General features: G+C 42.6%; 2 protein-coding genes across 11 annotated transcripts in view; both read left to right on the forward strand.

Moving 5' to 3' along the window:
- The first annotated feature begins 1,346 nt into the window (after positions 1 to 1,346).
- Positions 1,347 to 26,122, forward strand: part of LOC132240892 (tripartite motif-containing protein 5-like) — a 138,969-nt gene continuing 114,193 nt past the window's right edge. For 4 of the 10 annotated variants that reach the window (XM_059708710.1, XM_059708713.1, XM_059708707.1 and 1 more), the window contains exon 1: positions 2,938 to 3,025. Coding sequence is in view for 4 of the 10 variants with exons in the window: in XM_059708715.1 (XP_059564698.1) it covers positions 3,020 to 3,025; positions 15,142 to 15,624; positions 16,193 to 16,288; positions 16,944 to 17,174; positions 21,913 to 21,935; positions 23,111 to 23,211; positions 23,481 to 23,507 (967 nt within the window). In the remaining 6 variants the exon portion in view is untranslated. Of the gene's footprint in view, positions 1,462 to 2,937; positions 3,026 to 8,750; positions 8,840 to 15,141; positions 15,625 to 16,192; positions 16,289 to 16,943; positions 17,175 to 21,912; positions 21,936 to 23,110; positions 23,212 to 23,480; positions 23,508 to 26,122 lie in introns of those variants that run through there. The other 6 variants (XM_059708715.1, XM_059708716.1, XM_059708711.1 and 3 more) reach the window with 6 other exon arrangements.
- Positions 2,944 to 26,122, forward strand: part of LOC132240895 (tripartite motif-containing protein 5-like) — a 138,174-nt gene continuing 114,995 nt past the window's right edge. Inside the window, 1 exon segment of the mRNA XM_059708730.1 lies at positions 2,944 to 3,025. Within this exon segment, the coding sequence (XP_059564713.1) occupies positions 3,020 to 3,025 (6 nt within the window). The 5' untranslated portion in view covers positions 2,944 to 3,019.

Genomic DNA, 26,122 nt, shown 5'->3' on the forward strand with positions numbered 1-26,122 from the left:
AGACACAAATGGCCGCCCCCATGTGGTCAAAGATGGCCTGCAGGGGAGGACAGTTGTGGGTGATCAGGCCTGCAGGGGAGGGAAGTTAGGGGTGACCAGGCTGGCAGAGGAGGGCAGTTGGGGGGAGACCAGGCCTGCAGGGGAGGGCAGTTAGGGGCGACCAGGATGGCAAAGGAGGGAAGTTAGGGGTGACCAGGCCTGCAGGGGAAAGCACTGGGGGGCAACCAAGCTAGCAGGGGAGGGAAGTTGGGGACAATCAGGCCAGCAGGGGAGTAGTTAGGCATTGATCAGGCTGGCAGGGGAGTGGTTAGGGGCAATAAGACAGGCAGGCCAGGGAGCAGTTGGGAGCCAGCAGTCCTGGATTGTGAAAAGGATGTCCCAGATTAGAGAGGGTGCAGGCTGGGCTGAGGGGGACACACACACACACACACACACACACACACACACACAAACACACACACATGTGCACGAATTTCATGCACCTGGCCACTAGTATGTTAATAATGCAGGAGACTAGCTGAATTTCATTATGTGACACAATAATAATGTTTGCAGTAAGAACGGTGTAATAGAAGCATAATTTATCATACAAAGCTCAATTCAGTTAAAATTATATATATATATATATATATATATATATATATATATATATATCCCTTTTCATATGCAATACCTTCTAATAGATCTGAGGAAATAAGTAACAAAATAGAAAAACTACCTACCTGATTTCATGAAACTCACCGTTGTGGATGCAAGCTGGGGTGTGCGTAAGAGTACTAATGAAAGTATAACTCTAGGCTACCACTACAGTGTCCCTATTGCCTTGCACTTATGCATTTTCATTTTCTAATCAGGATATACTAAATGAGTTCTGACCTTTAGGCACAATCCTTGTTCCAGAGATGACTTCCTGAGAAATCCTAGCAAAGAAAGCCCTAGAGAAGGAGCCTATGGAGTGTCCATGGACCACAAGCCCAGGCTTTTAGACCAGTTTGCAGAGACCTGTAGAGAAAAGAGCTAAGCCCAGCACTGCTCAGGGAAGAGAGAGGTACTTTGGGAAAGAAAACAGGAAGTCACAGAGTTCTTTGAAGCTTCATTGTCTAACTCCTGTAAGTGTAATGATGTAGGATTTTGGCAGGCTATTCACATAAATCCTAGCATGCTGCCCTGCTCTGTAGCTTCTGTTATATTCACTAGTCCCACAAGATTTCCAAGTTTACACTCACAGCTCTATCATAATTCCTGAAAAATCACTAACCTTGCTCATCTTATTCTTGGGCCATCTCTGTCACCCAGAAACAAAGCTGAGAGATCAGGAGCAGGAGGAGCACATGGGAAGTATTTCCATAAGGGACATGTTTACAACATTTCATACAGCATAATGAGAGGCTTGATTGGTGTTAATAATCTGAAAAAATACCAACAGTGTCATGACAACAACATCTTAAGACCAATGAAAAAGTGAGTTAAAGTAAGGGCGTCTCTTCATTCATTTATTTAACTATCTCTCCTGTTAAAGACAGCTGCACCCGGACTGACTGACTCAGTCAAATCTCTCTGTCTCTTCTCTGGCTTCTCCTTTTCTTACTTGCTTGTACTGAATTAAGGATGACTTTGGGCATTTTTACCTCTACAACATTCTCCTTGAACCCTTAACTGCCCTAAGCTATATTTAGGCACACATGTTTTGAAATTGCACTTTCACAAGAGATATTACCATTACCATGATCACATTTCACCTGTGCCATTTACATGTTTTAGAAATGTTTCATACTCTATTAGTCAGGGCTCTCCTGAGAAACAGAACCAATATTATAGATATATCCCTCATATATGTGAAAGTGACTGATTACCAGTAATTTGCTCACGTGATTACAGTGTTTGACTAGTTCATGCCCTGCGTTTTATAAACTGGAGACACAGGAAAGGTGGTGATGTAGTTTAGTCCCAGTTCTACAGCTTGAGAACCAGGGTAATCAATGGTGTAAGTCCTACTGGTCTAAGGGCAGGAGAAAACCTATACCCTACACAAGCAGGTAGGCAGGAAGCAAAAGGAACACCTTCTCTCTTTCTTCCTCTGCCTCTTCGTTCTGCTTAGACCTTTATTTTAATTTATTGTTACCAAAGATCCAAATACTAATCTCATCTGGAAACAACACCCTCACAGACATACTCAGAAATAATGTTTAATCTAGGCAACAAGTGGACAGTCACGCTGACTCATAAAGTTATTCCTCACAATTACTTTCCTGTTCATTACTATTATGATAAGACTATAAAGATTATATGTTAAATGGTATTAGAAAACATTTCCCAAAAATGACACTTCATGTAGTTTGATCTGTGTAGTCCATTTAGGAGAAGTGTCATCTTGCCCTTATTGAATCCAGGTTCTGAAAGCCAGCATCACGGTGCTACCACTCTGTAATCCCCCCCTGGCTGACCACCTGAGGTAACTTCAGATTTGGGCAGCCGTTCCCTCTCACAGGACGGCCAGGACACAAGTTGGCCAGGGTCACTTAGCTTAGCTGGTAGGAACAGGACAGGGGAAAGCTGCCAGAATCACTGCCTCAGGTGGGCCTTCAGGGAGGGTCCTCCCTGTGGGGAAGGAGGTATTTCATTCCCTCCTCAGGACAGCTCATCCCTAAGGGAACAAGATGAGGGTGATGTGTGTGACAGTCACAGCTCAGGTCAGCCTAGTTCTCCAGAGGATGAATTACTGTGAGAGCCATGAGAACAGCTTCAGGAAGCAGAACTGAGATAGGATTAAGAATGTAGTCACTGGCCTCTCTGATCTAAGGAACAAGGTTGCTATTTCCCTGAGGTCCTTGTGAAGGCCTCCCATTGGTCTACAGATTATCTCCTTTCTTGCTCCTCCCCTAAGAATTTAACTTTCATTTTCACTCTGTGCCTTTAAATCCCCTTTGTGGACATCAGGTCTCTGGTTTGGAGAGTGAATCCTGATCCTCACATAGCTGAAACTCCAGAACAAGTGAGTAGGCCTTTCTTCCCTGGAAGAATGGGGGTGAGTTTCATTCTGCTCTCTGAGCTTTGATTGGGGGGTGCTAGTCTACCCAACACAGTTTTAGACCTTGGGACAGGGAAATGCAGCCCCTCCCATCTCTGCCACTAGATCCTTGGGCTCAAGGAGCTCCCCTGTGAGGGCTGCCCTGGCCCAATGGCTGGGCCAGAGCCGTGGTGGCTGGCAGAGGCCACTCCAGTAGAATCACAAAGGTGAGGCAGGGGTGATAGCCCTGGGAGATGATGGGTGCCTGGCACTCCCCAGTCAGCTTTGGCCATTGGGGCTGCAGCTTGGGGATAGGGCTGATGCACCCAGGAGCTTTGACCAGTGCAGTGGTTCTCAACCTTCTGGCCCTTTAAATACAGTTCCTCGTGTTGTGACTCCCAACCATAAAATTATTTCCATTGCTTCTTCATAATTGTAATGTTGCTACTGTTATGAATCGTAATGTAAATATCTGATATGCAGGATGGTCTTAGGCAACCCCTGTGAAAGGGTTGTTCGACCCCCAAAGGGCTCGCGACCCACATGTTGAGAACCACTGGGTTAGAGGGAGATGCAGCCCTGCTCTCATAAGGTAGGGGGTGGAGCATCAGTGTTGCCCCAGCCCCTGAGTCTCTGACTCAGGTGAGTCCAATAGGCTTCCACTCCTTCTCAGGAGAGGGATCTCCTTCACACATGGTCTAGGCCAGCAGTGGGCAAACTACGGCCCGCGGGCCGGATCCAACCCGTTTGAAATGAATAAAACTAAAAAAAAAAAAAGACCGTACCCTTTTATGTAATGATGTTTACTTTGAATTTATATTAGTTCACACAAACACTCCATCCATGCTTTTGTTCCGGCCCTCCAGTCCAGTTTAAGAACCCATTGTGGCCCTCGAGTCAAAAAGTTTGCCGACCCCTGGTCTAGGCACTTCTCAAACCTCTGCTTTTGCATGGGTCCTGGGAAAGTCCCATGAGACCATTAGGTCCTCTGCAGGAGCCCTTTAAGAGAAGAATCTCCTGTGCCCTACACCACCAAAGTGCTCCTGGGGATAATAAAAACTTGGTTGGTTTTTGAAGGCAGGACTCTGGTGCAGGTCTGTGGGGAGCCTGATGTGCGTTACAAACCCTAAGTCCTCAAGGTTGGGCTTCACATTTGTGATATCCTTCCAGTGCACACATCATTCACATTCCCATATTTATCTCCCTGCATGCTGTGGAGCTCTGATCACTGCTTAGGGAGTAGTGGGGTCAAACTCCATGTGTGAGGACTCAAGCTCCTCTGTACTTCCTCTTCTGTGTCCTGTGACAGCAGCTGCTTTGACCTTAGCTCCTTGTAGCCCCACCATAAAAATAAATTCTGCAGCCTCAAGGCAGAATGCATGCTTTTCCTCTCTCCTCTACAGGCTCCTGGTGGGTCTCAGGATGGGTTGGATCTTGGAGGAGATGCAGAATAATTGGAGGTTCCTACCCCAGGTTTGGATCATGCTGGAGACATAAAACAGGGGTAGATATTAAATGATATCTACGCTGATACAATATCTATATCTGATCTTGCTGTTCATCAGAGCCTGATCTGGACCACAGTCTCTGCGGCCAGTTCTAATTGCATGTGGCCTCTGGGCTGTTTTCAGTATCTGGACCACTAGCTGGAATACACTTGTGTTCTCCTTCAGTCTTATTCCTTATCAGTCTCCTTTCATGTATGATGAACATGGCATTAGTAGACAGTGTTAGCGGGTCTAAATTCATCTCCATGCAACCTTTATGTTTTATTATTGCTGTATTTTTCTAGTTGTGCTATGGCTTAAGTCTTTGTTATGACTTTGATATTTCTTACAGATTATTGAGGACATGTCCATAATTTTCAAATTGGATAATTTCTATTAATCTACTTGTAATTTTAGTTAGACTTTATGTTGTGATTCCAAATATTTTATAAGCCAAACCTGGATTTGTTTTCTGACTGATTGTAGTTTTAGTATTTGAATTAAAAACAAAAACTATTTCTATTTGATTTCTGACAATTTGGTGATGATTATAAGTATATTTTCTTCTACATCTTTCACCCCAGAAATAATAGCTTCTATGAAGTCCTTGTTTACTAAATACAATATCTGGCTTATTTCAGAGTTGGTCTCCATTGATCACCTTTTCTATTGAATACTAGAGGCCCATTGCAGGAAGATTCCTGCAAAAATTGGGCTTCTTTGGGCCTATTCCTGCAAGAATAGGGCTTCCTGAGGTCAGAGTGAAGCAGAGAAGGGAGAGAAGCCCAGCCCACCGAGGCTTCGCTCCCTTCTCTTCTGCCTCACTCCCTCCCATCTCCACCACTTCACTCCCTCCCATCTTCACTGCCTCGGCTCCCTGCCTTGTCTGCAGCTTCGCTCTCTCCTATCTCCACTGCTTCGCGCCCTCCCATCTCTGCTGTCTCACTCACTCCCGTCTCTGCTGCCTCGGCTCTGTTTCCTTCTCCACCGCTTCGCTCCCTTCTGCAACTCTTGACTTCCTTCTACGCTGTCTTCAGTCTTCGCTCTGCACCTGTGTATGCAAATTAACCACCATCTTTGTTGGGTTAATTTGCATATTATTCTGATTGGCTGGTGGGCATAGCGGAGGGACTGTCAATTTGCATGTTTCTCTATTATTAGTGTACATGGGTCATGTCCTCTACTTTTGTATGTTGAATACATTTAGATTGCATCTAAAACTCCCTCAGGGAAATTGTGAAAGAGGTGTAGAGACTCAGGATTCTGTTTCATTTTCTGAAGAATATCATTCTTTGTTCATTTGTTTTCAGTATGTTAACTTGATTGAACTCAGATTCTAAAATCTCCCCTGCATTTTTGCAGGAGCTAAAATCAGTGATCAGTCCCATTAACCCTAATTGGGCTGCTTGTCATCTATCTCCAACATGTGTAGTTCAGAGATTTGATCAGAGTTCTTATGTACAACTTGGGATTTCTCCCTCTGGATCTCTCTTTTGAAGATGTTCTGACACTTTCTAGCTGCTGCAAAAACCTCAAATTGTTCTTGGTCTTACAGCCACAAGCCTGTATGTTGCTGTAGATTGAGGTTTAGCTTCAAAAAAGGATCATAAAAATAGGAAAAACCTTCAATACTGTTCCCTTCTTCCAAGTAAACTATAGATTGTGACTGCTTTTCTCACTCTCTGTGCTTTCATGTTATGTTCTCTCTCTGTCTCTCTCTCTCATAAAAAATAGATGTTAAAAGTTGTCAAAGGAGAATCATAACTATGTTAATAATGCCAAGAGAATAGCTGAATTTCATTATGTGGCACAGTAAGCATGTTTGCAGTAAGAACAGTATAATTGAAGCATAATTTATCATATAAAGTTCAATTCAGTTAAAAATTACTCTTCACAATCACTCTTCATATTCAACACCTTCTAATTGATCTGAGGCAATAAGCAACAAAATAGAAAAAGTACCTACCTGATTTCATGAAACTTACAGTTGTGGATGCAAGCTGGGGTGTGCATAAGAGTACTAATGAAAGTATAACTCTAGGCTCCCACTGCAGTCTACATATTGTCTTGCACTTATGCATTTTCAATTTCTAATCTGGATATACAAAATGAGTTCTGACTTTTAGGCGGAATCCTAGTTCCAGAAATAACTTCCTGAAAAATCCTAGCAAAGAAAGCCCTAGAGAAGGAGCCTATGGAGTGTCCATGAGCCACAAGCCCAGGCTTTCAGACCAGTTTTCAGAGAGCTGTAGAGAAAAGAGTTAAGCCCAGCACTGCTCAGGGATGAGAGACATACTTTGGGGAAGTAAATAAAAAGTCACATTGTCTTTGAAGCTTCATCTTCTAAGTCCTGTAAGTGTGATGATGTAAGATGTCGGCAGCTGTTTACATAAATCCTAGCACACTGTCCTCTCAGGGTCTGTAAGCCTTAATGATGAGACAGCTGCCCTGCTCTGTAGCTTCTTTTGTATTCACTAGTCCCACAAGATTTCCAAGTTTACACTCACAGCTCTACCATAATTCCTGAAAAATCACTAACCTTACTTATCTTATTCTTGGGCCATATCTGTCACCCAGAAACAAAGCTGAGAGATCAGGAGCAGGAGGAGCGTATGGGAAATATAAGGGACATGTTTACAATATTTAATACAGCATAATGAGAGGCTTGATTGGTGTTAATAATCTGAAAAGATACCAGAAGAAGTGTCATGACAACAACGTCTTAAGACCAATGAAAAAAGTGAGTTAAAGAAGGGGCGTCTCTTCATTCATGTATTTAACTATCTCTCCTGTTAAAGACATAGCTGCTCCCAGCCTGACTCAGTCAAATCTCTCTCTCTCTCTCTCTCTCTCTCTCTCTCTCTCTCTCTCTCTCCCCCTTCTCTTTTTCTCCCCCCTCCCCGCCCTCTCCTTATCTGACTTGCTCATACTGAATTAAGGATGACTTTGTGCCTTTTCACCTCTAAAACATTCTCCTTGTACTCTTAACTACCCTCAGACATTTTTAGGCACACATGTTTTGAAACTGCACTGTTCATCAGAGTCATCACCATTATCATGATCACATTTCACCTGTGCCACTTAACACATGATTTTAGAATTCTCTCATACTCTATTAGTCAGGGCTCTCCTGAGAAACAGAACCAATATTAAAGATATATCCTTCATATATGTGAAAGTGATTGATTACCATAATTGGCTCATGTGATTATAGTTTGACTAGTTCATGGTTCTGCCTTTTACGAACTGGGGACCCAGGAAAGCTGGTGGTGCAGTTTAGTCCAAGTTCAATACCTTGAGAACCAGGGTAGTCAATGGAGTAAGTCCTAGTCCAAGGGCAGGAGAAAACCTATACCCTACACAAGCAGGTAGGCAGGAAGCAAAAGGAACACCTTCTCTCTTTCTTCCTCTGCCTCTTTGTTTTGCTTAGACCTTTAATCTAATTTATTGTGACCAAAGATCCAAAGTCTAATCTCACCTGGAAACAACACCCTCACAGACACACCCAGAAACAAAGTTTAATCTGGGCAATTAGTGGACAGTCATGCTGACTCATAAAATTACTCATCACAATTACTTTCCTATTTCATTTCTATTATGTTAAGACTATAAAGATTATATGCTAAATGGTATTAGAAAACATTGCCCAAAAATGACACTTCATGTAGTTTGATCTGTGCAGTCCATTTAGGAAAAGTGTCCTCTTGTCCTTATTGAATCCAGGTTCTGAAAGCCAGCATCACGGTGCTACCACTCTGTGATAGCCCCCCTGGCTGACCACCTGAGGTAACTTCAGATTTGGGCAGCCGTTCCCTCTCACAGGACGGCCAGGACACAAGTTGGCCAGGGTCACTTAGCTTAGCTGGTAGGGACAGGACAGGGGAGAGCTGCCAGGATCACTGCCTCAGGTGGGCCTTCAGGGAGGGTCCTCCCTGTGGAGAAGGAGGTATTTCATTCCCTCCTCAGGACAGCTCATCCCTAAGGGAACAAGATGAGGGTGATGTGTGTGACAGTCACAGCTCAGGTCAGCCTAGTTCTCCAGAGGATGAATTACTGTGAGAGCCATGAGAACAGCTTCAGGGAGCAGAACTGAGATAGGATTAAGAATGTAGTCACTGGCCCCTCTGAGCTAAGGCACAAAGTGTTACTATTTCCCTGATGTCTTTGTGAAGGCCTCTCATTGGTCCATAGATTTTCTGCTTTCCTGCCTCTCCCCTAAGAATTTAACTTTAATTTTCACTCTGCTCCTCCTGCAGCTGGTTTGGAGAGTGAATTATCACCACTTCTGCCCTCAGGCTGAGACTCCAGAACAACTGAATAGGCCTTTTTTCCAGGAAGATTGGAGGTGAGTTTTGCTCTGCTCTCTGAGCCTTGCCTGTGGTGAGCAGGGGAGTGGTGCCGGGGTGGGGTGGCAGGTGGGGGACGGAGGGTGCTAGTCTGCCAACAACCTTGTCTTTCATTATTTCAGACTCTGGGCAGGAAAATGCAACCTCTCCCACCCCCACAACCAGAGCCTGGGACTCAAGGGGCTCCTCTGTGAGGGCTGCCCTGGCCCAATAGCTGGGGCGGGGACCTTGGTGGCTGGCAGAGGCCAATCCAGTAGCGTCCTGAAGGTGGAGCAGGGGTGATGCCCCTGGGAGGGGGTTGAGGCCTAGCACTCCACAGTCAGCTCTGTGGGCGGGGCTGCAGCAGGGGAATGGGGCGGGCCAGCACACCCAGGAGCACTGAGAGAGAGGTGCTCCCCTGCTCTCATGAGGTAGGGGGTGGAACACCAAGTAGCCTCCATTCCCCAGGTCTGAGCCTCAAGTGAGGGTCCAAAGTCTTCTACTCCTCCTGCAGGAGAAGGATTTCCTTTTCACATGGTCGACTCTAGGCACTTCTCAAACCTCTGCTTTTGCGCGGGTCATGGAGCAAGTCCTATAAAACCTTTAAGCCCTGTGCACCTGCCCTTAAAAGAGGAATCTCCTGTACCCTACACTGCTAGGGTACTCTGGGCACAAGCCTTATTCCTTTTGAAGGGAGACACTCTAGGTTCAGGGTTCTGGTGCAAGTCCACAGGAAGCCTGATGTGGTTCACAAACTGCTAAGTCCTCAAGGACGGCTTCACATGTGTGATATCCTTCCAGCGCAGGCACCACTCCTGTTCCCATGTCTATCTGCCTGCCTGCTGGGGAGCCCTAGTCACTGCTTAGGTAGTGGCGGGGTCAGACTCCATGTGTGAGGACTCAAGCTCCTCTGCACTTTATTCTTCTGTGTCCTGTGACAGCAGCTGCTTTGACCTTAGCTCCCTGTAGCCCCACAATAAAAATAAATTCTGCAGCCCCAAGGCAGAATGCATGCTGTGCTCCTCCCTCCTCTTCAGGCTCCTGGTGGGTCTCAGGATGGGTTGGCTCATGGATGAGATGCAAAATAATTGGAGGTTCCTACCCCAAATTTGGATCATGCTGGAGTCATAAACCAGGGATAGATACTAAATGATATCTACCCTGAAACAATGTCTATCCCTGATCCTGCAGCCAGGGGCTAACTGCATGTGGCCTCTGGGCTGTTTTCAGTATCTGAACCACCAGCTGGAATACACTTCTGTTCTCCTTCAGCCTCATTCCTCATCAGGTTCCCTTCATGTATGATGACCATGGCACCAGTAGTCAGTGTTCGTGGGTCTAAATTCCTCTCCATGCAGCCTTTATACTTTTTCCCTTTGGAGAACAAACCAAAGGGTAAATTTATTAACTGATATTTCAGATCTTTCTTTTACCATCAAACTTTGGCAACCATCAAGACATGAACATTTACTGAGATCTTCTCTTTCATTTTTGCTTCCTAGTCCCATTTACTTGAACTTCCTTAAAGAGCTACTGATCCTAGACCAGGGGTGGGCAACCTTTTTGTGAGTGCGTGCCCAATCCAGAAGAATCTCTGACTCAAAATTCTTCTGTGTGCCACTAATTTTTTGAGAACATGTTACGCCTACTTGATATCTCTTAAGGTGTATGTATATGAAGAACCTTGAAGAAATAATAAAATTCATTCGAGCGACAAAAACACAGTATATGATGATGAAAAATACATTTATTTTTAATGTATACATGTACACTGATAGTCCGACAGAAAACTTTATGACTCTGTTTGATATTATCAGTGGGACTTTTGCTGCTGCATCACTGATGACAGAGATTTTACATCGGGTTTATATTTCGTGACCTTCAGAGGTATGCACGAGCTACTACTTTCATCCGTCAGGCTACTCCTATTATGAGACTTAACAAAATTCACCACTGAGAACAAAGATTCACAATTTTAAATGGAAGATTATAAGAGAGGGTTTCATGTGCCAACAAAAGTTACTGGTGTGCCATGTTTGGCATGCGTGCCAGGGGTTGCCCACCCCTGTCCTAGAATGTAGCCACAGGGCCATACCGAGTCCAGGTGGAAGAATGAGCATCACTATGTTTCCACTCTGTGATACCCTCTGGTAACTTAATAAACATTCAAACCTGTGAGGAAGTTTAGTGTGTTTATTTAAGCCAAACTGTCCACAATAGCTGGAAGCAGATTCTCAATGGATTTAAATAATGCTCCAGAGAATGGCAGTTTTGCACCTTGGATTATACATTAGAATCAAAAGAGAAGATATAAGTGTGTTACATGAAATCCATTGGTGATAGATAGATTAGGGAGGCTGAGGCAGAAGAAAGCAAAGAGGGGAGGGTATGGAACCTCTGGGATTGGATAAAAAGTAAAATGACAGACAATCTTCTTTTACTTAGGTGGGTGTAGGATAGTTAATAGTCAACAATTAGCTCAATAACAATGAGGGTATTTATGGTCTCCATACAGTGGTACATGTGCTTTGAGGGGTCCAGAAAAAAAAAAAGGAAAATTACCTTGACATTCCAACTATATGTTATTGTAGATGCAAAAGGACACTAGACTGGCTCAGGTAAGTAAAGATTCACTTTGTCAGGCAAAAAGGCCAGCCTAGGATATGATTAGCCAACAAAACTACTCTTTCACTTTAAAAACTTTTAATTTCAGACCATCCTCTGTCGTTACTTTAGGTCTCTGAATTTGCAAGGCTACCACACAGGCCTTTCCTGAGCTAGTCAGGTTAGCATGTGGTCCTTTTTGTCCATACCTCTTTGACTGACCGCCAACATCATTTCCAATTTGGATGGTCATTACCATCTTGTGACCTGTGAGATATAAGCTGTCAGGGTCACTTAGCTGAGCTGAGGATACAGGACAGGAGGCAGGGCATGCTGACATTGGCTGCCTTAGGGAAGCTATTAGTGGTGTTCTTCACAGTGCTATGGAAGGTACTTTATTTCTGTTATCTCAGCCTTTTAAGAAGCCGGACTTAGTAGATGTGTGTGAAACCACTAAAGTTTATGTAAGCCTAGAGCTACAGAGTGCAAATTACCTTGTGAAAGCCCATAGGCATAGCATCCATGGGCCATAAAGATACAAGGATGGTTATAAAAGTCACAATCCCCTTATGAAAAATGAAATCTAAGCATATTAACTGGCATTTGAGGTCTGTATGAAATCCTCCTAAATCCAAATGCACTTTCCACACCAGGCTAATTTTGCTATCAACAAGCTGGCCCTGTAAGGAAGCTGATCTTCCACTTTATTATGGCCTCATGAGTTTTCCAGAGAAGAATAACAAAAGAACAACTTATTAGAAGACTTATCAATATTACCATTCTAGGAAGAAAGAACCCAGGCCTGATGTTAACCTTTTGTTCTCCATAATCTAACATAATTTCCAATCCTTTCTTCTTACCTCATCCTATGTCTTACTCATCACCTGCTCTCCATGTCCTTCATCTTCTTGTCCTGAAAGCTATCATCATCTCTCCCCTGGGCAACTGTATGTGCACCCTACTCATCTTCCCAATTCCCCACTGGATCCATTGATTACTGCACAGCCCTACTCTGGTGATTATTTTTTTATCTTGGCGAAGTGTTCCTAAACGTTCCATAATTCACTAAGTGCCATAGGTCACTGCAGGCTCACGTGATGCCAAAGGCCTAGCAGTTTTCTCACAAGAGCCACCCTGGCATTTTCCATCTCAGACAATGTGGTGCATCTTCAATGAACGGGTCATTTCCTTTACCTAATAAATTTTTTTCTCTCTCCCATATGCCTTATTTCCTTCATTTTCCTCAGGTTTCAGTTCAACCCTTAGGTATTTAAGTTTGAATTGCTGGATAACCCTTTATATGTCCCAATAATTTGATTTCCCAACAACAAGCTCATCTCACTAGTAGTGTTTTACACATCAGCATATATATATATATATATATATATATATATATATATATATATATATATATATCCTATCTAATAAAAGAGAAACATGCAAATTGACCATAACCCCAACACCCTTCCCATTGGCTAATCAGCAGGATATATACAAATTAACTGCCAACCAAGATGGCGGCCGGCAGCCAGGCAGCTGAAGTGAATAGGAGGCTTGCTTGCTCCAGTGATGGAGGAAGCCAAGGTTCCCTGCCTGCCACTGCCAGCCTCTGAGCTGCAACTCTAAGAAACAATGTTGCAAATATAGAAGCTAAGCATTCCCCAGAAACTTGCTTTCAGCCAGCCGGGCTTCAGCCAGCAGGATTGCAACAGTATTTCAATTAAAGAACCTAAACAAACCCAGATCCCTGCTTTCAGCAGCTGAGGTCTCAGAGCTGGAGCTGAGCCTCAGAGCTAAAGCCAGCTCTCAGCTCCAGTGACAGCCATAGAAGGTAAATAAATCCCAGAATTTAAAAAAAAGAAAAAAAGGAGGGGTTGGGAGCCTCAGTTGACTGCCAGCCTGAAAACAGCCATCATCCCCTCACCCAGACTGGCCAGGCACCCCAGTGGGGACCCCCACCCTGAAGCAACAAGATGGCGGCTAATTTGCATACTGAAGGCAGGCGGCAGTGGGCAAGGCTGATTTAATTACTGTTACATTCCAGGTGGATGTCAGGGTCCCAGTGGTTTAAACTCTCTGTTTAGACTCATTTTTGTGTTTTTGGGTATTAGTTTAGTTATTAGCATGTAATTCATAGTGATGAAAAATTAGTTGAATGATCTTGCCTAATACTTTGAGATTTCTTTTGCAAGACTGATATTTACTTCATCTGTGTTTCTATTTTTTCAGATATGTGACTTGTGTGATCCTATGAACATCTTTATGCTATCTCCCTCCCCATCATCAATATACATACACACCATTAGGGTCCTGTCAATATCCTTGGCGTATTTCCAGGCAAACATGAAATTTTACTATTTATCCAACAAGAGTGCCCAGAACCTCCTAATTTACCTATTTTGTCTTTAATTAACCCTGTAAGGTAGGAAGGGGGAACCTGAATACATTATGATCATTGCAACTCTGTATTGAAAATAAATGGTCTCTATAAGTCACTCACTAACTTTATGTGCACATCTGATAAAGGGTTTGCTCATGCCATTTACACAAACACATTGTCACATATTATCTATACTAATAAAAGGGTAATATGCTAATTAGAATGGATAGACCGGACATCTTCTGGATGTCCTTCCAGATGTCCTTCCAGACAAAGCCACGGTGGTGGGGGCCAAGGCAGAGGCGGTTAGGGGCAATCAGGCTGCCAGGGGAGAGCTGTTGGGGGCAATCAGGCCAGCAGGGGAGAGCACTTAGGGGTGATCAGGCTGGCAGGAGAGAGCAGTTAGGGGAGATCAGGCCAGCAGGGAAGAGTACTTAGAGGAAATCAGGCAGGTAGTGGAGCAGTTAGGGGCATCAGGCAGGCAGACAGAGTGGTTAGGGGCAATCAGGCAGGCAGGCAGATGAGTGGATAGGAGCCGGTGGTCCTGGATTGCAAGAGGGATGTCTGACTGCTTTTTAGGCCCAATACCCAGAGCAGGTTTTTTTGACAAAGGAACATGGAACAAGATTGTTAACGGAAGGATGAAAGTGAGTCCTACTGATACCAGGGTAGCAATGCCTGATGAAAGAACAGGTAAAAAAGCCCAGACCCAAAAGTGGTTTAGAGATGAGTTTGTCATAGGAAAGATTAAGCTGGAGAGATGCTGGGTCACACAAACATCTTTTCTTTGTAAAAAAGGCCTCAGGTCATTCTTTGGTTTAATAAAAGTAAATGATAATAACAACCATTGCACAGATGAAAATGTTAAATAAAAGTATTTAAAATTTTTATGTGCCTGGGTGGAATTTCTTCATAGTTAGAGTGTTGGCTTGTGCATGGAAGGGTCAAGGACACTTACCAGGGTTGAAAGTTTGATCACCACCCAGATTTGTGTACCAGTGACAGACAACCAATTTATCTGTCTCTCTCACATTCATGTCTCTCTCCTTCTCTCTCTCTGTATGTATGTGTGTTTCTTTCTCTTCCCCGCCCTACCTTCCACTCTGTCTAAAAATCAATGGCAAAAAAATCCTCAAGTGAGGATTAACAAAAAAAATAAAATAAATAATATTGTTACAAATAGTCTTTTTATCTAGGTCACCATGCTCCTTGCCTTGTCTCCCTACCTTTTCTTTTCTGTCCTTTTACATCCATTCTTCCTCCATCCTTCATTTCTACACAATTAGCAACATTTATTCCTACCATTCTTACTCTGCCCCCTTTAATCTTTCCAATCAGGCAGAGATCAGTGAGCAGCGGAAGCCTCAGATCCGGACAGATAGGAACAGGGGAGTAGCTGCGATGGCTTCAGGAATCCTGATGAACGTAAAGGAGGAGGTAACATGCCCCATCTGCCTGGAGCTCCTAACAGAACCCATGAGCCTGGACTGTGGGCACTCATTTTGCCAAGCCTGCATCACTGCACACAACAGGGACTCCATGATCGGCCAAGGAGAGAGCAGCTGCCCAGTGTGCAGGAGCACTTACCAGCCTGAGAACATGCGTCCCAATCGACATGTGGCCAACATTGTGAAGGCGCTTAGGGAGGTCAAGTTGAGTCCACAGGAGGAGCAAAAGAGAGATCTCTGTGTGGACCATGGAGAAAAACTCCTGCTCTTCTGCCAGGAAGATAAGAAGATCATTTGCTGGCTTTGCGAGCGGTCCCCAGAGCATCATGGTCACCAAATATTCCTTGTGGAGGAGATTGCCCAGAAGAATAAGGTAACAAACCAGGATGGAGGAAAGACAGGGCAGAAAATAGCACTTGATGGGAAACCTCAACTTTTGTATTTGACTGTAATTTTCTTGCCACCACAGTCCTGAGGCCTGTGATCACTTTTCTTCCTATGTTCACCTTCCAAGGCCTGAAGGACATTTCTATACATTCCACACAATTACAAATGATGAGCAGACTCTAAAGGAGAGTAGATATTTTCAGACCTTGTGCTAATAGGTAGAGGCGTGGTGCACAAGCAAAGCTGTCATCATCCCTTTAGACACGAGGGGTAACTGGGCAGCTGGATGGATCAAGACCTAAGTTCTTTCCTTACTACAGGATCAATATTTTCTTCTTGGCAAAGAGAACCAGTCTTCTCTTGACATAGTAATGGTGATTTCTATCATCTGAGTCTTAAAGAACACATAACCACTTCAGGTTTCCTTCAAATCACAGATTCTAATGGTCATTTTACAGTTTCTTTAGAGATGAACCTGTTTTCTTCTCATTAATCCTCTCTTCTGATGAGGAGAGAGCCCATAGCTTAACCCTGAAGTGATTCCTCTCCCATAGGAAAAGCTCCAGGCAGCTCTGGACAGGCTGAAGGCAAAACAGCGGAAAGCTGAAAAATTGAATGATGACCTTGAAGCAGAGAGAACTTCCAGGAAGGTAGGAGGAGACTCTTTCTGATAATTAAATAAGAATCTGGGCATGACTTTGGGATTTAGTCAGAAGGAGCTCCCTTCCTTCTTGTTTTCTGACAGTTGATATGTCCAGAGTCATTGATTATCCATTCTTATCCTTTCCCTGGTAGAAATAGGGCTGGAAGTAAGCATGTCACAAAATAGTGCAGATATTTGTAGTTAGTTATTCCCATAGTTAGACTCTCTGGTGAGGATGGTAGTGAATTTTATATTCATTTATCTTTTTTTTTTCTTTTTTCTTTTTTTTGTGTGCCTTAAACTCTTCCAGGGAAGGCAATTGCCAATGGTTCATGGCTCTGTCCCAGGTGCTCAACATAGGCTGAGGGTGGGGTGGGGTGAGGAGTAATGCATGGAGGCATGACTGTCCTGGGTAGCTGTGAGAGCTGAGCCACACCAAGGAGTCCCATTTTGGTTCGGGGTTGGCCTCAATAATGTAGACATGAGAGCATTATTTTGGAATGTGATGAAGATGAAATAATGGGGAAAATCAGCCTCCCCAAGAATTGCTCCTCTGCTTCCATCTCTCTTCCCTCTGAGAACATCCAAATCAAATACTTCCTTTTCTGGCTCCCACTCTGCCTGATAACCTGAGTCCCTGTCTTTCTTTCTCATTCCTGAAGGATCAGATAGAACATGAGCTGAAAAGGGTCCAGGATTGTTTTAAACAACTGAGAGGTATCCTGGCCAGTGAGGAGCAAAAGGAGCTGCAAAGGCTGGAGAAGGAGGCAGCAGAGAATCTCGATGACCTGGCTCAGGCTGAGAGTGAGCTGACCCAGCAGAGGAAGTTGCTGAGAGATCTCATCTCAGATCTGGAGCATCAGTTGCAGGGGTCAACAGTAGAGTTGCTGCAGGTAAGACTTAAAATAAGCCCCAGCATCTGAACTTAAGGAAAATTAAGACTAAGTTTCCTTCTCTGCTGTGTGGCTGTGCTGTTTGTGGTGTTGACACTGAGGTTCCATTGGTCTTGCAGTTACTCTTCCCTGCATCTGTGTCAGAGGTTATTGAAATTGTTGATGTATGAATAACAAGGAAAAATCTGGTTCTTATTAATGTATCAATTTAAGTATAATATTGACTGTGAAGAGAAGATTCTTTGTATTCTGTAGACCCCTGTGTCTGTGATCTAGCCTAGAACTTTATTCCGGTATCTCTTGAGGATACAAGAGTTGTTGTTTTTCTTTTTAGAATAAGTCGAAATTTTTTTGTTCCTTCTGAATTTCCTGAATAAACAATTGTGAAGGATTGGCATTATTTATTTTTTAATTATTCAGTAGATTTACCATTGGAACCATCTCACTCTGGGCCTTTATGCTAATGGAAAAGTTTAAAATATTTTTTTACTTGTATTAGGTTTTCTCAGGTTTTTTATATTTCTTGAGTCAGTTCTCGGTAATGTACATATTTGTAGAAATTCTTCCCTTTTAAGTTGTCAGATTCATAAGCATGAAATTAGTCATTATTTCTTAGAATATTTTTCATTTCTACAATATTAACAGTAATGGCTCCTCTTTTATTTCTGATTTTGTGATTATTTTTGGTCAAGTAAGTTATAATTTGTCAAGGTCATTGACATTTTTTGGTTTGTTTGTTTGATTTTAATATATATTTATTGATTTTAGAGAGAAAGGCAGGAGGAGAGAGAGATAGAAACATCAATGATAAGAGAGAATCATTGATCGGCTGCCTCCTGCATGACCCCTACTGGGGATCGAGTTGCAACTGGGGCATGTACCCTTGACTGGAAACGAACCCAGGACCCTTCAGTCTGCAGGGCAATGCTCAATCTAGTGAGCCAAACTAGCCAGGGCTCATTTGCCGGGGTCCAACCCCAGCGGGTCCAGGGGTTCCCCAAAGGTGTGGACGGAGTCGGCGAAGAAGGAATGTCACGGAGACAGCGTTCAGTTGATCAGCAGCCTAGCCAGGATCTCCAGCCCGGATCTCCAGAGAGGTTCTGTTTCGGATCTCCAGCGAGGTTCTGTAGCCATGTTCCCTCTCTAGGTTCTCCAGCCAGGTTCTGTCCAGGCTCTCCAGTCAGGTTCAGTGTCCAGGTTCCAGTCAGGTTCTCCTGCCAATCTCTGTAGTCAGGTTCAGTCCAGGATCCCTTGCCATGTTCTCCCGCTAGGCTCTGTCTCTAGGCTCCGAGGCCAGTCCCGGTCCAGGATCCTCTGGCATGCTCTCGCCAGCGAAGTTCTTCTGTCTCTAGGCTCCGTGTAGGTTCTGTCTTCTGAATTCTGTCTCCTGAGTTCTGAGTTTTTCTGTCTTATGAGTTCTGTGTTCTGAGTTCTGTCTCTTGCTGTCTTGTTGCAACTGTATTTATACCAGTTGATTCAATCCTATCAATCTCTATTACAAAGGTTAGGGCGTTTCTTATCTCCATTCCAGGGAGAAAAGATTATGTAGTTTAAGCATGATTGTTCGTAGTTAAAGTGATTAATTACCCGCCTGGCACTAAGTTGAGGGGTTTTATTCCCTCCCTAACTTCAGGGGAAAATCCCTACCTGGGGATTCAACCTTTCTCAGAGAGGTGACCTTGGTTAAAACACAGCACCAAGAAGGTGAGCAAACATATTAAGAACCATATGCCATATATGCCAGGTCCCTTGAAACAGCAAGGATGGACCGGCTCCCGGCACTCATTGATATTTTTTAATAATAAATTTTACTGTGTTATTATTTATGTATTTATTTATTATTTGTATTTAACCTTTCTATATCACAGATTTCTACTCTCACTTATATAGTTTCCTTTTGTGTGTGTATGTAAATGCACATTCATATATGAGAGTGTGTATGAGTTTGTGTGTGTACATTGTATTTAATTCATTGTTCTTTTTTCAGTTTCTTAAAGTGAGAATTTCTTGGTTTTTTTGTTAATCCTCACCCTAAGATATTTTTTCCATTTACTAGAGAGAGTAAAAGGTAAGGAGGGAGGGGAGAAGGGAGGGAAGGGGAGAGAGAGAGAGAGAGAAACATCATGTGAGGGAGACAGATTCATTGGTTGCCTGGGGCACACACCTCAAAGGAGGCCAGGGATCAAACCTGCAACACAGGTACATGCCTTTCACCAGAAATTGAACATGGGAGTCTTTGATCCTGGGGCCGACACTCTCACCACTGAGCTACACCAGCCAAGGCTTAAAGTAGAATTTGGAACACTGACTTCACCGTCTTTTCTCTTAATGTTATAAATGCATTGTTTTAGCTGTATTCCATACTTTGGGATTATTTACTTATTTGTTTTTTATTAATTTCAGAAAGAAAGGGAGAGGGAGAGAGAGATAGAAACATCAATGATGAGAGGCAATCATTGATTGGCTGTGTCTATCACACCCCCTAACAGAGATGGAGTCCGCAACCCTGGTATGTGCCCTGACTCAGAACTGAACCTCAACCTACTGGTTCATAGGTCAGCCCGCAAGCACTGAGCCCCACCTGCTGGGCCTTGATATTATGAATCAATTTAACTTTTTTCAGATTTTATTTGTTATTTTTATCTTAACCCTTGAAATATTTGAAATGGTGCTGTTTAATGTATAAACACTTGGTGATTGTTTCACTTTTCCTTCTGTTGTGTATCTTAAATTTAATTCATCTTTAATCACAAAGCATATATTTCATTATTTCAATCTTTTAGATGTATTGACATTTGCTTTATTGACTAAAATATTATTTGAAAAGAATGTGAATTGTGCATTGATTGGATAAAAGGGTCTTTAGTTGTCAGGTGGAGCTGGTTGACAATGTTGGTCATGGCTTCCACATCATGATGATTTTCTTATTTACATTTTTGCTTTTTATTTTCTCCTTTTCTTAAGTCTCTTTAACCTTCTTTATAATACTGATTTGGTGGTGATTATCTCCTTGAGCTTTTTCTTATCTAGGAAGCTCTTTATGTCGCCTTCAATTCTAAATAATAGCCTTGCTGGGTAGAATAATCTAGGTTGTAGGTCTTTGCTTTCCATCACTTTCAATATTTCATACCACTCCCTTCTGGCCTGCAAAGTTTGAGTTGAGGAATTAGTTGGGATTCTTAGGGAGCCCTCTTATAGATAATTAACTGCTTTTCTTGTGCCACTTTTGAGATTTTTTTTCTTTGTATTTTTTATTTCTCACAGGGTATTTTTTATGCTTTCTAGCTCCTTATTATGTTTCTTCTGTCTTTGTTGAAGTTCTCAGTCAGGTAATCTATTCTTTCCCTAAGTTCATTGAGCATCCTTATAACCAGTGTTTAGAATTCTGCATTTGATAGATTGCTTGCCTCCATTTTGTTTAGTTATTTTTGTGAAATTTTGTCCTGATCTTTCATCTGGGACATGTTTCTTTGTCTCCTCATTCAGCTGCCTTCCTATGTTTATCTCTATGTGTTTGGTATATCTGCCACATCTCCCAACCTTGGCAGAGTGGTCCTATGTAGCAGGCTTCCCTTGGGGCCCAGTGATGCAGTTTCTGTGTTCATCTGAACCAGGTTCTCTAGGGGTGTCTAATGCTTGAGTTGTGGGTGCTTTCTTGTTGTAGTTGAGCCTTGATTGCCGTTGGCACATCAGTGTGTGGGACTGTCCCTCAAGTTGAGTTGGGGTCCCATTTCATAATCTACACATGTGGGTGTGGTACCAGCCAGTTTCATTTTGCCCCTCCTACCAGCCTTGTGGTGACTTTTAAAAAAAAATATGTGTTGATTAATTTTAGAGAGAAAGAAAGGGAGAGGGAGAAACCTGTGATGATAAATAAGATTAGATGACTGAAAATACATAAGAATATGGAATGAGCTGTCTTGTTAGTGCCTGAAATGCAGTATATATTATAGTGTTTAGAATAGTGACCAAGTGGATATTGGTAACATGGACAAAGGTGTATAAAAGAAGAGGAAATTTCTTTGTTGAAAAGTAAGCTACATAGCAAATATCCTAAGTTACTGGTTTCTGTGGCTTTTTTACTAAGCATTATAATAACCTGCATTTAAAAGACAAAACTGAGTAATATTAAAGACTTGGAAATAAATTATAAATATATGTGTTTTGAATTTTAAGGTGTGAATAAGATCAATTATAGATAATGGGTGAAAAAATAAGAGACATTTGAGAAATGCCTACATTAATACACTTGTTTGCTTGTACACTCAGCAGAAGCCATGTGAATTTTTGAGGAAACTATAACTACTCATCTTTGTTTCTACAAATTATGGCAAAATGCCTGACAAGTAATAGTATACCACTTTACATTTATGTTGAATAAATGAACAAACCATGAAATATTCAAATCATCTCTTGAGGAGTCTCATGAACATGGGAATACATCAGGGGCCTCATATTTTTCTCATAAATATGTCTCATCTCCAGGTACTGAAAGCTCAAGCTGTGTTGGCACAATGGTCAAAGCTGTTTCTATATTTTAGGGACACATACAACTATAGATGAATATTCCAAAATGATTGACCCGGGTCTTGTCTCTATTGTTTTGCTCTCACATTAAGACCATCTCTATTCCCACCAGATCAGGGGTGGGGGGTTGGGGAGTGGGAAGATGTGTTGAAGCTTTGTTAGTGAAAAGAGCTTATTACTTCATGACGTATAGTTTCTCTTTCCTCCCTAGGATGTGAAAGACACTATGGAAAGGTATGTGTGGAAGACCAGAGATGGTGTTTTTGTGCTGTAAAAAGTAGTTTAAAGCCATTAAAGTTAGAATAAAATATTGCTCAGGGCAGACAAATTTAGATGTAGTTTTATCTTAAGTTTCTGTTCACACATGGTTTGTGTATTCCATATCTATTGAGAATGAACCAGCTTTTATTTAGGCAATTTACTTGGGAGGAGTTGCAGAGTATGGATTAGTAGCAATTAAACATCAGATGTTTCAGTATCAGACCCATCTGACTTCATAAATACTATGCACTCTTCATGCCTGTATCTAACTCAGATTTCCACATTTCATAGGTAATGTATTCACTGTGGGAATGTCATGTCTTCTTTACCTCAGAGGCACCCAGAATTTGAGACAACTCCTTTATATTTAAATGTCTTCTCTGGGAATAGAAGATATGGTTCCTTTTATTTTCTAAAAGCCAACTTGAATATCAAGGAATATTTTGACCTTGGGGAAAACCATTGCTCCATCTTGTATTATATTTTAAAGTTAGAATGGAAGAACATCATCTTTGTATCTAAAGCTGAATACCTACTTGACCGCACTAATCTCTTCCAAGCAAATGAAATTCAGACCAATATTAGTATCATATTTACAATATCTTCTTTTCCAAGGGTTACATTTTTCCCCAGAAGACTGAAATCGCAGATGTAGTTCTGGAGGCCTCCCTACAGGGCAGTGGAACTTAAAGGTGTTCAGCCTCCCCAGACAATATTCCCACACTTGACATATCTCAGACATAAGCAGCCATGTTCACTTTCTTTTCATATTGCTGGGAGACTACATCCATGTCATGACATTTCCTTATTCTAATTTATTTCAAGGTACTAAATTTTGCATTTTAAAGAAATGCACTGTGGCATATAATTTCATATGATTTTTAGGAGTTAGAAAGGGAGAGGATAGTTATCACTGTGAAAGGAATAAACTATTATGAGAGGTCAATGCGTTTCCAAGGGCAGATAGCAGTCAATGAGAAAGTGGATTGAGCACATTTCTTCTGGTGCCAAGGTCAGAAGTCTAGTCTGTCCTTTCTCAGGGGTCCAGGAATGGGGGCTCAAGTACTCCTTGGGGTGAGTAGATAAAAATCAGTGGTTTTGAAGAGACAAAAATTCAGAGATGTGTGGATCTATTTTGTCATCCCTAGGAGTAAGACCTTCACTCTGAAGAAGCCAAGGACTCTCCCCATGAAGCAAAGGACAGTGTTTCAAGCTCCTGACCTGAGAGGGGTGCTGGAAGCCTTTACTGGTGAGGAATGCTAGAGCAATAGGTGGCTGTGAGATTTTTGTTATGGGTTGAAGGTCAGGTTTTAGGTGTAGATAGAGGAGACAAAGGAAGACAGATAGTATATGCTGTTGACGTATGCAATGGGGAGTGGTCAGCTGTCTTGTTCACCTCTCATTCTTCCATGTACTACTATACATAGACCCCAGTCTTTCTCTGATTTTGAGAGAAATTAGGTGTTAATGTAGAATCTTTTGCCTGTACTTAATGTTATGGATTTTTTCTAATTTCAGAACTGACAGATGTGCGACGCTCCTGGGGTAAGGAGAAATCACAATATCATGAAGCCACCTTGTCCTCGTCTTGTAGTATTTGGCATTTTCTGCTAGGTCTCATGTATAAATCCATATTTTCCCTCCCACCACACACATACATATTATATTTCTGCAGTGTGTACTGCTCTTGAAGAACCAAACCAAATTCTTCCCATTTCCCACTCATTTTATTCTCAACACCTCTCTGACAATGTCAAAAATAAAGGTACATCATATTCCTCACCAACCCTATAATTTTTCTACAGTACACGTGTCCCTGGATCCTCTCATGGATAAATAAGATATTGTAATTTCTGCAGATAGGAGACAAGTGAAACCTGCCTTTTATTTGAGAACACGTTATTTGTATCAGAAAGGTTATTATGAGGATTATGGTGTCCTGGGGTCACCTCCTATCACATCAGGAAAACATTACTGGGAGGCAGATGTGTCAGATAAATATGCCTGGGTATTGGGGGTGTATGGTGAAAAATGTCCTGACTCCAATATGATGGATTTTATAAAACAAGACAAAAAACATATTATCGTAAAACAAGGTAAAAAACATCTGCATGTTTGCTCTAAATATCAACCTAAATATGGCTACTGGGTTATAGGGCTACAGAACCATTCTGAATATAAGGCTTTTGTGGATTCTGCCTCCTCTGACTCCACGACCTTAACCCTGTTCCTGAGTGTTCCTTCCCGTCGTATTGGGGTTTTCCTAGACTATGATGCTGGTACTGTCTCATTTTTTAATGTCTATAACCATGGGTTTCTCATCTATAAATTCTCTTCACGTTCCTTTTCTTAGAAAATGTTTCCGTATTTCAATCCTATGAAATTCACTACCCCCATGACACTGTGTTCTCCAGGCTCTTAAACCTCTTACACCTTCACCCACTTCTCTGGAGTGCCTCTTGCCTTGGGTGTATTTAATGAGTTGAGCTTAACATTCTCACCATCTTTTCCATGCTCTTTTTTTTTTTTTTTCAATTTGAACACTCTTCATTCATCAATAGGGTGTACAATTTGCCTCATGTCATATTTCTCCAAAATCTTATTTGCATTCATAGACAATCCTAATTCTTGAGTTTTATCATCTCAAGGAAAATGACTAATGCCTCATAAAATAAAAGACATGTTTGGAGGTAACATCTCTACCAAATTCTATAATCCCATGTCCTCTGCCCTTGACTGAGAAGATGAAAGAAAGCTTTTCAACAACTTTTATTGAAGAGTTGAATAGAAGTCATTCACTACAGAATCAATCCTCAGAGGTCTGTCTGTTTACCCGTGATATTTGTTATTCATCAAGGAGTGAAGAAGAAAATATTAAATGTGGGGTTTTAATTGATTTCTTAGAGAGAGAGGAAGGGAGAGTTAGAGAGAGATAGAAACATTAATGAGAGGGAAACATCAAAGGGCTCCCTCCTGCATGTTGCCTACTGGGGATTGAGCCTGCATCCAGGCAATGTGTTCTGACTGGGAATTGCTCCAGCGACCTCTTGGTGCACGGGTCGATGTTCAACCACTGAGCAACATCAGTCAGGCAATAAGAAAATATCATAAACTAGTGGCCAGGTGCATGAGATTCTTGCACTGGGGAGGGGAGGGGTCCTTCAGCCCAGCCTGCACCCTCTCTCAGTCAGAGATCCCGGGGGGGATGTCTGTCTGCTGGTTAAGCTGGCAGTCAGACATCCTGCTTGCAGTCCGGGGCTCTCTCAGTCCAGGACCCCTCACTCCTTCCTGCCCTCCTGCAGTGGAGGCAGGAGAGATTCCCAGTGCCGTTGCGCTCACCAGATGTGAGCCCAGCTTCTGGCTGAGCAGCACTCCCCCTGTGGGAGTGCACTGACCACCAGGGGGCAGCTCCTGCTTTGAGCTTCTGCCCCTTGGTGGTCAGTGTGCATCATAGTGCGTGGGTGTTTTGCCATTCAGTCGATTTGCATATTATGCTTTTATTATATAGGACTAGAGGCCCCTTGCAAGAAGATTCCTGCAAGAATAGGGCTTCACTCCCGCCTCTGCTGCCTCGACTCCCTCCCACCTCCTGCCGCTTCCAGCAGCCTCCTGCCACTGCCTCCACGGCTGCCGCCACGGCCACGGCCACCGCCACCGCCTCCGCCCCTGCCTCGCAGCAGCAGCCTCAGCAGCTGCCTGCCGCCGACCCCCCACCATCCGCCTCCCACCCCCGCCTCCAAAGTCTCATGTTTCAGATCCTAGATATCTCTGTGCTGCTGTCTAGAGTACTCCAGCTCTGCGAGTGATAAACAAGACTGCGTGTATGAATGTGTGTGTATGACTGAAAATTTTATTATAAGTGTGGTGTTACTGCATATTAGCCTTGATCAAGTAATCTGGATTATACATACTCAGTTTCACATTTGTGAAATAATATGAAATTTACCTGATGTATTATTGTGAAAATTAAACCAAGGAATATTTTCAATAATTTCTTTCATGGTTAGCACATAATTAGTCATCATGTCTGGTGTCGATTCATTTTTCTTTGCCCGTCACTGTGACTGAAATAAATGATTTTAAGAATACATATTAGTTTTCTTTCATCTTTACTCTTCTTGCTTTGATTTAAGAAATAAAAACAACTTGATGAAAGAATT

Source organism: Myotis daubentonii, chromosome 9 (assembly GCF_963259705.1).
Source record: "Myotis daubentonii chromosome 9, mMyoDau2.1, whole genome shotgun sequence".
Lineage (NCBI taxonomy): Eukaryota > Metazoa > Chordata > Mammalia > Chiroptera > Vespertilionidae > Myotis > Myotis daubentonii.